Consider the following 13779-nt stretch of genomic DNA (forward strand, 5'->3'; position numbering starts at 1 on the left):
AAAACTGCAGCCCCCAAAGCAACTCCAGTGACTCCATCTCCTGAAGGGGTCACAGCTGTACCGCTGGAGACTCCTCCCTGCTCCAAAAAGTCTCCTAAAACTGCAGCCCCCAAAGAAACTCCAACAACTCCATCTCCTGAAGGGGTCACAGCTATACCGCTGGAGACTCCTCCTCGCTCCAAAAAGGCCCCCAAAGAAAGTTCACCAACCTCATCTTCCAAAAGGACCTCTAAAGCTGCAGTTTCCAAAGAAATGCCTTCTAAAGGAGTCACAGCTGTGCCATTGGAGATTTCTCTTCCTCTAAAAGAAGTGCCCCAAAATGCAGCCTCTAATGAAAATTCAGCAGCCTCATCCCAAAAAAAGTCCCTCAAAACTGCAGGCCCTAAAGAAACTCCACCTGAAGGAGTCACAGCTGTGCCACTGGAGATTCCTCCTTCCCCCAAAAAGGCCCACAAAACTGCAGTCTCTAAACAGGTTCCTGTAACCCCATCTCCCAAAGATGCCTTTACTACCCTAGCTGAAACTCTTCCCTCTCCCAAAAAGGCACCCAAAACTGCAGCCCCTAAAGAAGCAACCCCATCTGAGGGGGGCACAACTGTATCAGTGGAGATTTCTCCTCCAAAAAAGACCTCAAAAACTGCAGCCCCCAAAGAAAATTCAGCAACCTCATCCCCAAAAAGATCCTCAAAAACTGCAACCCACAAAGAAAATTCAACTTCATCCCCAAAAAGGTCCCCCAAAACTGCAGCCCCCAAAGAAACTCCAACCACACCTGAGGGGGTTACACCGATGCCACTGGAGATTCCTCCTTCCCCCCCAACTCCAGCCTCTAAACAGGTTCCTGTGACCCCATCTCCCAAAGGTGCCCCTAATACCCTAGCTGAGAGTCCTTCCTCCCCTAAAAAGACCCCTAAAACTGCAGCCCCTAAAGAAACCTCAACAGCTCCATCCCTTCAAAAAATTCCCAAAATGGCAGGTCCCAAAGAGGCTCCAGCAACTCCACCTTCAAAAAAGGCCCCCAAAAATGCAATCCCCAAAGAAACGTCAGCACTTTCCGAGGGGGTCACAGCTATACCACTGGAGATTCCTCCCTCCCGTAGAAAGTCTCCCAAAACAGCTCCCAAAGAAACTCTAGCCACATCTCCTGAAGGGGTCACAGCTGCACCAGTGCAGATTCCTCCCTCTCCCAGGAAGGGGCCTAAGACAGCAGGCTCCAAAGAAGCACCCACAACCCCATCTCCTGAAGGGGTCACAGCTGTGCCACTGGAGATTCCCTTATCTTCCAAAAAGACCCCCAAAATGGCAAGTCCCAAAGAAACACTAGTAGCCCCATCTTCCAAAAAGCTCTCCCAAACTGCAGGCTCTAAAGAAACTCCACCTGAAGGGGTCACAGCTGTGCCACTGGAGATTCCTCCTTCCCTCAAAAACGCCCCCAAAACTGTAGACCCTAAACAGGTTCCTCTAACCCCATCTCCTAAAGATGCCCCAACTACTCTATCTGAAAGTCCTCCCTCTCCCAAAAAGGCACCCAAAACTGCAGCCCCACCCTCTGAAAGGGTCACCACTGTACCACCAGAGAAGCCTGCCACCCCACAGAAGGTTTCAGCAACTGCAGCCTCCAAAGTGCCTGTCCCTGCTGAGACACAAGAAGTTGCTATCTCCCCCAAGGAGACTCCAGTAACCCCAGCTGCACCCCCAGTCAAGAATCCTTCCTCCCATAAAAAAACCTCAAAGACTGTAGATCTCAAAGAAGCTCCAGCAACCCTCCCTCCCTCTCCCACAAAGAGCCCCAAAATTCCATCATCCAAAAAGGCACCAAGAACTTCAGCCTCTAAAGAGTTTCCTGCAAGCCCTCCTATTAAAGCACAGACTGCTCCCTGTCTGCAAAAGGCCCCATCAGCTACACTCCCCAAGGAGAACTTAGCTGCTCCAGCTGGTATTCCTGTCTCCAACAAAAGCCCAGCAGCCCCAACTCCTACAAATTCTGCCACTACCTTAGCTGCCACTTCCCTTTCCCCAACTCCCCCAGTCACGATTTCTTCCTCCAAAAAGACCCCAGCCGCTGCAGCTCCTCAGACAGCTCCAAAAGAGGCCACAGCAGTCCCATCTTGTAAAAAGGTTCCAGCCACTGAGACCTCCAGTGAGACTTCAACAACTCCATCTCTCAAAGGGGGGGCCCCCAAGGAGACCTCAGAAACTTCTGTGTCCAAAGGAGTTCTCACGTCCACAGTCAACTCTTGCCCTCCTAAAAAGGCCCCATCCTCCAAAAGGGCCTCTACTCTCCCAGCTACGACTCTTCCCTCTGTTAAAGAGGCCTCTGTTCTCTCACCCATTGGTACTTCTTCTGCAAAAGACTCCCAAACTTCCTCGGTGCCCACTGCTTGTAGCACAGGAACTACTACCCCTCAAGCATCTGAAAAGCTCCCAGCAAAGAAAGATCCTACAGCTCTCACACAAGTGCTTGCTGCACCTGCTCCAGAAAGTGCTTTGGTCATCACTGCTCCCATTCAGAAAGGCTCAAAAGCCAAGAGCAGGTCTGCTTCACCTCCTAAGTGCCCAGATCCCTCCGCTAAGAAAGATACAAAGGGCCTCCTTTCTGCAGTAGCTCCAGCCCCTCAGACAGTCCCTGTTGAAAAAGACTCTTCAAAAACTGCAGAAGCTCTACCTTTTTGCCCTGCAAAAGGCAGTGATTGTCTTCATTCCCCAGAGGGTCCTGTGGAGTCTCAGATAGCTACTCCTCTGGTAGCATTGACCTCTGACAAAGTCCTTCCAGAAGCTGTGTCTGCATCTGTGGCTCCAAAGCCTACCCCAGCAGCTTCCCTGACTCTTGCTCCCTCCCCAGTTCCCCCTCTGCCGCCTAAACAGCCATTTCTTCAGTCCACACCTGGGTCCGTGCTGGAGTCACCCTCTAAGCTCCCAGTCCCTGCTGATGAGGATGAGCTGCCGCCTCTGATCCCCCCGGAAGCAGTCTCTGGGGGAGTGCCTTTCCAGCCGATCCTCGTCAACATGCCCACCCCTAAACCTGCTGGGATCCCTGCCCCAGCCCCCTCTGCCAAGCAGCCTATTCTGAAGAACAACAAGGGTATTTGCCTTGGTTTGCTGTGTGCATGGTGTGTTGCCCACACCCCTCTTGGGGGCTACCCACCAATACTAACTAGGACGCGTCGCTTTGTACAGTATGTCTGCTTGAGTTTGGGCGTAGTGCATAAAAAATGGTAATTTTAAATGTAGAAGCCCTAGGAATATGAACTAATTCTTGGTTTCTGTCATCTCAGGTAATACTTTGTGTCTTGTGTAAAGTGGTCCAGGCTAAGTAAGCTCTGGATCTAACATCTTCTTTAACCTGAGCTGATACTGAAAACCAAGACCTACCAGGCCTTTGCTGGACTCTAATTCTCCTCACATCACTAACCTTGTCCCTGGGCCTGGGATTTGCTTTTGTAAAAAATAATTAAAATGGAAAAAAACAAAACAAAACTTCAAGCTGTTCCTTTTCTTCTTAGATTAGTAACTACCAGTTGCCCAGGGACTTCCTTTTCTTAAGAATGTAGAGAGCTGTTTTTCTGGCCTGAGAATGGTGTGGGAGTATGCTTTCCTCTCCTTCAGTAGACTTTACTGATGCTTGGCCATTCAATTGAAGGAAAATTAAGATGTGTCGGTTATGTTTGGGAGTTGGGGAGTCATGAGTCTGTATCTAGTAGAGGTGAGAAATGATAGGACTTAACAATATGGAGGTTGTCTAGTGCCAGGTTAACAGGTTAAAACTCTTTCCAGGGGTGGTTTGAAAAGCAGAACGTATGTGCACAGCTGCTTCTGACCTTCCAACCCTATTTAAAGGGTTTTCACTTAATTGTATCTAAAGATGCCTTGCGCCTGATTATTTCTGGGATGGGGATAAAATTTGGAATCTCATAGAAGCTTGGTGTTTGTGCCAAGAAGTGAAGACCTTAAGAGAGAGAAGGCAGTTGCAGCATATAAGCTGCTTAGCTAGCTAGCTACTGTACAACATCTCTGAGGAAAAGTCTTCAATGGATTCTTGTAAGTTGGGTGCCTCCGGCTGGGTCACAGAAGCCAATCAATTTACATTTAGCTTTGTAAGGCCTTACATAAAGCAGTGACAGCTAGTTCAGGCAGGCCATGACGAGGTGCCGCCTCTTGAAATTGTACTGTTGAAGATAATAAAAGTTACCTGTCATCCTAGGGTCGGGAACAGAGTCTGACAGTGATGAATCGGTGCCAGAGCTCGAAGAACAAGATTCCACACAGACAGCCACACAACAAGCCCAGGTGTGTGTACTCTTAATTACTTATAATGTATGGTGGCCAGGTCCTGTAATCCTGGTACTTGGAGGGCTGAGGCAGAAGTTGAAAGTTGAAGGTCAGCCTGGACCACTGTGAGAATGTGCCTCAAAAAAAAAGAAAGAAAGAAAATTGGTTGAAGGTCTGCAACCAAGATTAACTGTAAGGATTTGGCTGTTTGAAATGTGAATCTTTTTGTAAAGCAAGTTATTTGGATCTTTGCAAGCAAGCATCCAAAGCTTTGAGTCTGTTCAAGAGGCAAGATCATCTCTGAGTTCCAGGACAGCCTGGGCAACACAGAGAAGCCCTGTCTCAAAACAAAACTTTTGTCTTCTCAGCTGGCAGCCGCGGCTGAGATCGATGAGGAACCTGTTAGTAAAGCCAAGCAGAGTCGGAGTGAGAAGAAGGCAAGGAAGGTAAGATGGAGTCATGAGGGTGGATCTGGGCTTGGGTCTGCATATGTGCAGTCCTAGCACTTGAGACACGAAAGTGGAGGAGGGATTAGGAGATAGCCGCTAGCTAGCTAGCTAGCTGTGTAGCAAGTCAGAGTTAGCTTAGGGTGCATGAGACTGTCTGCCTCCAGAAAGGCACTTGCGGTGCAGCTCCTGGTGACCTGCCATAGCCGAGCACACTCAGCTTTTCTTTTCCATAACACAGGAAAGGTCTACTGTGGATGTTGAATGTGGGACTGTTTCTTGTTTTGTTTTTTTGTCTTTTTAAAGCTGCTCCTAAAGTTAGAAACTTAATGTTCATTTCTCTTCTTTAGGCTATGTCCAAACTGGGTCTTCGACAGGTTACAGGGGTTACGAGAGTCACTATCCGGAAATCTAAAAATATCCTCTTTGTCATCACAAAGCCGGATGTCTATAAGAGCCCAGCTTCAGATACCTACATAGTGTTTGGGGAAGCCAAGGTTAGTAACATTTCAGGTGAACTTCTCCAGTATTATTGCTGCTACTCCAGAGGTTAATCTCCAATTGTGATATTTAAAAAACCCCTCTGGCATCTTGTTGCCTGAGATACATTTTTCACTTAACATTTACCCATGCCTCTATCCTCTGCCCTGTAGATTGAAGATTTGTCTCAACAAGCACAGTTAGCGGCTGCTGAGAAGTTCAAAGTTCAAGGTGAAGCTGTTTCAAACATTCAAGAAAACACTCAGACTCCAACCGTCCAAGAGGAGAGTGAAGAAGAAGAGGTAATCCACAGAATCTTGAGGACTTAATCTGTGTCAGCAGCTTTTGCTTCAGAACACTATGGAAGTTATTCTTATCTTAGATTGATCGACACTCTCCTCCCTCCCCATCTTTTAGGTTGATGAAACAGGCGTGGAAGTTAAGGACATAGAATTGGTCATGTCACAAGCAAATGTATCCAGAGCAAAGGCTGTCCGAGCCCTGAAAAACAACAGTAACGATATTGTAAATGCTATTATGGTGAGTGGCCCATCAGTTAGGCTTTATTTCAAAGCCTGAACTGCCTCAGATTGTAATGACCTGGATTCTCTACCTCTTAGCCTATAAATTGCCTCTAATTATCTTTTTTTCTTCTTCTTCTTTACAGGAATTAACAATGTAACTATTTGACAACAAGGACACCCCCCCTCCTCCTCTTCTTTCCCCCTCTTTTTGGTGTTTGAAAAGTGGAACTACAGCTTGGTTTAAAATTTGTACTGTTTCTATCACTAATAAAGTTGTGGCTTCTTGTTGGATGGACTCAGTAGGTGCTAGATCTTTTCCCAGAAAGTAAATTGAAGGTGTTCCCCCACCTTCAAGTGTGTTTCCCCCACTTTTTTCCCTCTCCTCCTGCCTCTCCCTGCCCCTCTCCCTTTCCTCTTGTTTGTGTATGCAGACACTATATGGAAAAAAATCCTTTTAAAAAGCTTTTTATCTTGCTGGGTATAGTGGGCAGCAACTTTATTAATTCCAGCATTTGGGAGGCAGAGGCAGGAGAACCTCTGAATTTGAAAACAGCCTGGTCTGCATAGTGAGTTCCAGAACTACATTATAGAGAGACCGTGTCTCAAAAATTTTTTTTCTTTTTTTAAATTCTAAGTGACACAATAAGACCAATAGACTTTGTTGAGACAGGATCTCAAGCTGTAGCCTAGAAGAACTCAAATTCATGGCTATTCTTCTGCCTCAACCTCCTCAGTTAAGAGCACTGACTGATTTCCCAGGTCATCCCTGTTCATTTTCCAGCAACTACATGCTGGTTCACTATTGTCTGCTGTGAGTTGCAAGGAATCTGATGCCCTCTCTAAACTTTGGGTACTAAGTACACATATGATAAGTCTTAAAGAATCTCTGCATTTGTGTGTTGGGAAGGATGGGGCATGCATTCATGCCACAGAGTACCACGAAAGTAAAAGACATCTTGCAGGAGGCCTCTCTTGTACCATATAGGAATGGAGCCCAGGCTATAAATCTTGGCGGCAGGCTTATATTCATCCACTGAGCCATGATGCCAGCCATGTACCTTTTTTGCTTTGAGACATGGTCTCTTCAGATTTCTGACTTGTATGGAAGTCACTAGGTAGACCAGGCTTTTGTCAAACTCATAAAGATGTACTTCCCAATTAATCACTGGATTAAGGTGTGCACAGCCTCTGCCCATTCTTGAGGCCTGCAGTGTGCTAAGCACTGGATATGCAAGTCCTCATACTCAAGAAACTTCATCTACATCATGGAAAGAACTGTCTTCCTTGCTCTGCAATGTCATGGTCTCTGAAACCCCAGGACTCTGTGCTGAAGTGGAGGATCATGAGTTCAAGGCCAGCCTAGATCACATAGTTTCAAAACAAACTAGGCTACAAAAAAGAAGGAGCCTGTCTCATGTCTATAAAAAAGTTACCTTAGGCTAGCCAGCATTCTGTTACTGTAACAAAACAGCTGAGGAAAACCAGCCTATGCTTACCTCGGTGTCATGTGCCCATAATAATGGCACTTGAGATGTGGAAGCAGGAGGATCAGCTGCTCAAGACTGGAACCAGCCGTTCCGGGGACGGTGCTTAGAGTGGAAGGTGCTCAAGATGGTCCAGCGTTTGACATACCGACGTAGGCTTTCCTACAACACAGCCTCTAATAAAACCAGGCTGTCTCGAACCCCTGGCAACAGGATTGTTTACCTTTACACCAAGAAGGTTGGGAAGGCACCAAAATCGGCATGTGGTGTGTGCCCTGGCAGACTGCGAGGGGTTCGTGCTGTGAGACCCAAAGTCCTTATGAGATTGTCTAAGACAAAGAAACACGTCAGCAGGGCCTACGGTGGCTCCATGTGTGCCAAGTGTGTCCGCGACAGGATCAAGCGGGCTCTCCTTATTGAGGAGCAGAAAATCGTTGTGAAAGTGTTGAAGGCACAAGCACAGAGTCAGAAAGCAAAATAAATATGCATTTTTTTTAGTAATAAAAATCAAGGCTTAGTCTACAAAAAAAAAAAAAGAAGACTGGAACCAGCCTACAGGAGACCTTGCCAAAAAAAAAAAAACACAGAATTCATGTTTTTGTTTCAGAAGCTTAAAATACACTATTGTAAGGCTGAACATGAAGGCCAGGAGCAAGTGGAACAGCAAAGCTGCTTACCTAAATGGAGGAAAGAAAGGGAAAGAAAAGAAATGGTTTCTGAAGTTTCCATACCAGAAAGAGACTAAGCTTTCAACATGTGAGCTATTAGGGGACAATTAGGATTCATTTAAATTCTGGGGCCTAGTAAGTGAGACAGGAGGATCTGATTTTGAGGCCAACCTGGTCTACATATCAAGTTCCCAGGTTAGCTAGGGTCTTAATACAAGTAAAACATCTCTTGGCTCAGTCTCATTTAAAAGGGGAATGGGGGAGGGCTGCATTTATCACTTTTATAAGTGTCTGCCTGCACTGCTTGCATGCCGTACTTGGGGAAGATTAGGAGAGTATCCAATCCCCTGAACTGGAGTTACAGATGGTTGTTAACTATATGTGGTATGGTTGCTGGGTATCTACCACAGGTCATCTGAAAGAGCAGTCAGTGGTCTTCGTCACTGAGCCATCCGGCCCCTACAGTTTCTTGAAAATACCACAAAATTTGCTTTACACGTTATATGCAGTGCTTTTTTCTTTTGGGTTTATGAGGCTGGCTTCAGTCTCAGTATGACCGTCTTTGCATGTCTCAGCTCTCTGTGCCATCTGAGGTTTCTTTAATCCCTTTGTAGCCGTTCTTTAACATTCCATGGTGAGTGATCTCAGTTATTAGTAACTAAGATTGGAATAAAGAAGCTGAGCAGTGATTGTGCATGCCTTTGATTCTAGCACTTTGGGGGGCCAAGAGGCAGGTGGAGGTTTGGACCACACCAGCCTGGTGTGCAGTGAATTCCAGAATAGTCAGGACTACATAAATAATCACATGTTGGGGGAGGGGGGTGCTTTTTTTTGCTATTCAGCAAAGAAAAATGGCACATTGTAGCCAACTAGTTCTGCATAGCTTGTGAGCTTGTTATTTAGCAAGCACTGACACTGTAGAGATAAAAGCAAGTTTCTGCCATAAAGGGTGCCATCAACTTTTTGGTTTATGTGAGATGTAGGTTTTTGGTTTTTTTTTTTTTTTTTTTTTTGGTTTTTCAAGACAGGGTCTCTGTGTAGCCCTGGCTGTCCTGGAACTCACTCTATAGACCAGGCTGGCTTCGAACTCAGAAATCCACCTGCCTCTACCTCCCAAGTGCTGGGATTAAAGGCGTGCACCACTACTGCCTGGCAAGTATGTGTGTTCTTAAAGGTGATTATTTCAGGTATGGGTATTTTGAGAACAATTGAAAAAGTCAGAGATGCTTATGTGTAGAACTAAGGAAAGAACCAAGAGCTAGCCCTGATTTGAATTCTCTACCCTCCCCAAGTCTTCCATTGTACTGTGGGTTTTTTCTACCTGAATTTATTTCTACCTGAAGTTTTGAGACTCTGTGTGTATGACAAAGGGATATGCTCTCTTTTTTAAGATTTATGTACATGAGTACACAGTTGCTCTCTACAGACACACCAGAAGAGGGCATCAGATCCCATTACAGATGGTTGTGAGCCATCATGTGGTTGCTGGGAATTGAACTCAGGACCTCTGGAAGAGCAGCTAGTGCTCTTAACTGCCGAGCCATCTCTTTAACATCATTTACCTTGGGATTGAATAACTGACCAAGATAACAAACTCTATGACACAATATACTGTTTTAAAAACAAAAATACCTGCCACTTGGTTTTACCAAAGACTCAGGAGCCAGATGCTGTGGTGAAAGCCTGCTAGCTCAGAGAGGCAGAGGAAGCACCAAGCTGACCTTCCTACTCTATATCCCAGAAGGGTTAAAAAGCTGCTTCCAGCTGTCTTATTAAAACTTTCAACTCAATCTCCCTCCTTTCTGTTTCCTTAGGTTCACTCCCTCTCAGCTGGTTACTTGCTCCTTCTTTTGGACCTAGGGTTGACTTTATTTAGCTCTTAGAGTGTGCTAGGGCTGAGCCACACACAAGGTTTTTCCAGTTCATAATCTTGGGGTTCACAGTTTGATCAAATACCCTGCAACAATATGTGAATAATTTCAGCTTGGGATATTCAATTTATAAAGTAGCTTTCAGTTTGCTCTTTCCAGCAAATGACTATCAACATGTACCTATCAGTTACTCATAGGTCAGGAGATTATAGCTACGTATTAGTTTAGGTTGTAAAAGGTGAGATTGGTTGTTAAATTGTTTTCTTAAAGGCAGGCTAAACAGGCTGGGTATAGTAGGATAGCAGGCAAGTGTTAAGTGATCTCAGAGTATATTAAATATGGCTGTAAGGTCCTACAAAAGTTCCAGTCTCAGGATAATTTTATTATGCCTTGCCACAGAGGTAAAAGAAAGGTTTTTTTTTTTTCGTTTTTTTAAACTTTTTTTTTTTTTCGGTTTTTCAAGACAGGGTTTCTCTGTGTAGCCCTGGCTGTCCTGGAACTCACTCTGTAGACCAGGCTGGCCTCGAACTCAGAAATCTGCCTGCCTCTGCCTCCCAAGTGCTGGGATTAAAGGCGTGCGCCACCACCGCCCAGCTAATATTTTAAAGCCTCTTCCTTACTGATTAGAAATATTGTTAGGTGGGAGGTGGTGATGAGCCTTTAATCCCAGCACTCAGAGGCAGATAGGTAGCTGTGTTCAAGGCCAGCCTGGTCTTACAGAGTGAGTTCCAGGACAGAAAAGGCTTCATAGAGAAACTCTGTCTTGGGGAAAAAAAAAAAAAAATTCTTGCTAATGTGACCCTATAGAGACCCTAGAACTTATTAGCCCAAACCTCAGAATATGAGAAAGCTCAAACGAGGCATAGTGGTTTTTTTCTTTTCCTATTACTGTCAAACTAGTGTTTCTAAAATGTGAGAAAATAAAGTTGAAGCACGAGAGAGGATGTAAAGTAACTCTTGTGTTTTAATCTAGCACTTATCCCAGCCAAAAGCTGAATTTATCGGTAAGTTTGCAAAACAAACCCATTAGAACTTAGATATATCAGCTAATGTTTGAGATTATAGCTAAAGGCATGAATGAAGTCTGAAGTGAAATCTATTGAAATGGAGTTAGGAAAGAAAGAAGTAACTAAAGGATTCGGAGGGTTGGGGAATGATGGATTACAAACTGCCATGCAGTGGGACCCAATCTCCATGTCTTATGAAAGACAATTGTTTCAAAAGAACTTTTGATAAGGGAAGTTCCCGGTAATTTCAGGTTAAGAGTCTCAATGTTCTCTTTTAGTCTGTTCCTTTATTTTCAATTCATCTCATACTTTGTTCCAAGTTAATCTTTCTAGAACATTTTTCAAACTTCAATAGCATCCCATTGTCAGAGAAATCTAGTACAATTAGCCTGACTTCAATACCACCATTGTTTAGCCTCCTTGACTCTTGTGGTATTGGGGAGTAAACTTAAGAGCCTCACACATGCTAGGCAAGCGGGCTGGCTGTACACAGCCCTATCTTCAGCCTTTTTTGAGAGGCCCTGTCTCATAAGTTGCACGGGCTAATTTTGCACTTGCTAGTCAGCCCAGGCATACCCTGAACATGAGATTCTCTGGCTTCAGCCTGTGAATACAGACCTGTACTACCTGGAACCTACCTTCTTAAATTTTCATTTGGTCTCACATAAGCCCAATCTGGCCTCAAAATTCACTGTGTAGCGAGGATGACCTTGAATGCCTGATCCACCTCCCATGAGTCATTGGCTACAGGCAAGTACCATGCTCTGCTCCCTTCTTAAGCTTAACTTTAGTGATTTCCCTACACCTTGGGGTCCATATGCAAGCCAGTTTAGCTAACTACTGCTTACAGACCAAATCTAGCTCACCTGCCATCAGTTTCTATCCAATATGAGATTAATTCGTGACTTTTATATCTTAGTGGTTGGGAAGACAGTAACTCATGCTTCAAATCTCAGCATTTGACAGGCAGGTTTTTGAGTTCAAGGCCAGTCTGGTCTACACAATGAGTTCCAGGACTGCCAGGGCTACATAGCAATACCCTGTCTCAAAAACAACAACAAAAACCTAGACTACAACTCAGATGATAGTGTGTTTGCTTGGCATGTACAAGTTCTATGTTCAAAATCTAGTTCTAAAAATATAATGTATTCCAAGCTCAGGGATGGGGGGTGGGGGAGGGTGTTTGACCCAGTGGTAGAATGTTTGCCTAGCATGCATAAGGCAGTAGAAAGCTTAACTAGTTCCTGAGTTCAGTTTCCTCCACAAAAAAGGTCTAGATTCAATGGGAACTGCTTGACATGGGTTATTGAGAACTTAACTTGGGGCCTTTATAAGAGCACTGAGCTATCTTTCCAGACCTCTCAAATGGCAGTTTTAAAAACTAAATATTCTAACAGTACAAGCCAACCATACACTCATTTGACATTTGTATTCTGATAGTAGGAAAGTATTTTGTTTTCCATAATTAAGCCCATAAAATAACTGAAAACTTTTGTGTTACAGTAAATGACACTGCAGTCTTATTACATGCAATAATCTCAAATCTGAGCTGAAGTAATCCCGAAGTATTTGTTGACATCTTGTGTCATGAAGGCACTGGTAGTGTGAAGTGTATCATGCTGTGTGTTCAGAACCAAGGCTGCAGAGCAGCTGAGGTGTGTGCATGGGCAAACTGCCTTTCATTACACATTTGACTCTGGATTGATTTTTGGTACTTGGGAAACTCAGAAACCTTTCACTGTTGGCAACGTTTTTTTTTTTCTTTTTTGGTTTGGTTTTTTTGTTTGTTTTTTTTGTTTTTTTTTTTTTTTTTTTGAGACAGCGTTTCTCTGTATAGTCCTGGCTGTCCTGGAGCTCACTCTGCAGACCAGGCTGGCCTCAAACTCAGAAATCCGCCTGCCTCTGCCTCCCAAGTGCTAGGATTAAAGGCGTGCACCACCACTGCCCAGCCTCTGGTTTGGTTTTTCGAGACAGGGTTTCTCTGTGAAGCCCTGGTTGTCCTGGAACTCACTATGTAGATCAGGCTGGCCTCGAACTCAGAAATCCACCTGCCTCTGCCTCCCAAGTGCTGGGATTAAAGGCGTGCTCCACCACCGCCCGGCGGCGTTTTCAAAACCATTTTCCAAGGGTTACCTTGGGTCCTAGAGACAAGCAGGTCAAAATGGGGATGGGTAAAAGGGCACAGAATGCACTGGGCTCAATCCCTAGCACTGCAATGAAAAAGGCAGGCTAAATAATATTTTCTTATGGTTAGCCTTCAACTCCTTATTTCTTTTTATTTTCATTATTTTATGTGCATTGGTGTTTTATGGATACACACACACACACACACACACACACACATATATATATATATGTATATGCCTGTGTACCATGGTACAGTTTGAGTCACCATATGGCAGCTGACAGTTGAACCTGAGTTTTCTGGAAGAGCAGTATCTTTTTTTCTTTTTTAATTTGAGACAGTATCAATTACTATATAGCCATTGACTGGCCTGGTTTAAAAGGCATTTATCACACCTGCCCTTGTTTAAGTTTTGTGTGTGGCTGTTTTCCCTGCATGTAAGTCTGTGCATAATGCACACGCTTGGTGTCATTGGAGGCCAGGAGTCAGATCTCCTGGGGCTAATGGAACTGAACTCAGGTCTTACAGAACAGCCAGTACTCTTATCCCTGAGCTATGTCTCCATCCCTGATAAAAGTTTCTTAACAAGGCCTGTTTTGTTTCTTCGTTAAGATGTCCCTTTTTTGTGTGCTCCCAACACTTCAAATTTCCATTATAACAGTTGGTCTTTTTTCTTTTGGGGAGTGTGGTAGCCGTGGTCACGTCATGAACTGAACCCATTTACAGCAAGTACTCTACCACAGAGCTACTCCTTTTATTGAAATTGAAAAAGGGTTGGGGGGGGGGGGCTTGTCTGTCTGATTTTTTTTGAGGCATGTATCTTTATATAGCCCAGGCTGTCCTGGACTTGATACTGTAGACCAGGCAGGCCTCGAACTCAAGAGTTCAACCCGCTTCTAGTCCCC

General features: G+C 44.7%; 1 protein-coding gene and 1 pseudogene across 1 annotated transcript in view; both read left to right on the forward strand.

The window, feature by feature from the left end:
• Positions 1-6015, forward strand: part of Naca (nascent polypeptide associated complex subunit alpha) — a 13011-nt gene extending 6996 nt beyond the window's left edge. The window contains exons 3-8 of the mRNA XM_028786620.1: positions 4202-4287; positions 4638-4715; positions 5066-5212; positions 5369-5497; positions 5613-5735; positions 5863-6015. Coding sequence (XP_028642453.1) covers positions 4202-4287; positions 4638-4715; positions 5066-5212; positions 5369-5497; positions 5613-5735; positions 5863-5877 — 578 coding nt within the window. The 3' untranslated portion in view covers positions 5878-6015. The remainder of the gene's footprint in view (positions 1-4201; positions 4288-4637; positions 4716-5065; positions 5213-5368; positions 5498-5612; positions 5736-5862) is intronic.
• A 744-nt stretch (positions 6016-6759) lies between these two features.
• Positions 6760-8565, forward strand: LOC114638227 (annotated as a pseudogene).
• The last annotated feature ends 5214 nt before the right edge of the window (positions 8566-13779 follow it).

This window comes from Grammomys surdaster, unplaced genomic scaffold (assembly GCF_004785775.1).
Source record: "Grammomys surdaster isolate TR1022 unplaced genomic scaffold, NIH_TR_1.0 125562, whole genome shotgun sequence".
In the NCBI taxonomy this organism is placed as follows: Eukaryota; Metazoa; Chordata; class Mammalia; order Rodentia; family Muridae; genus Grammomys; species Grammomys surdaster.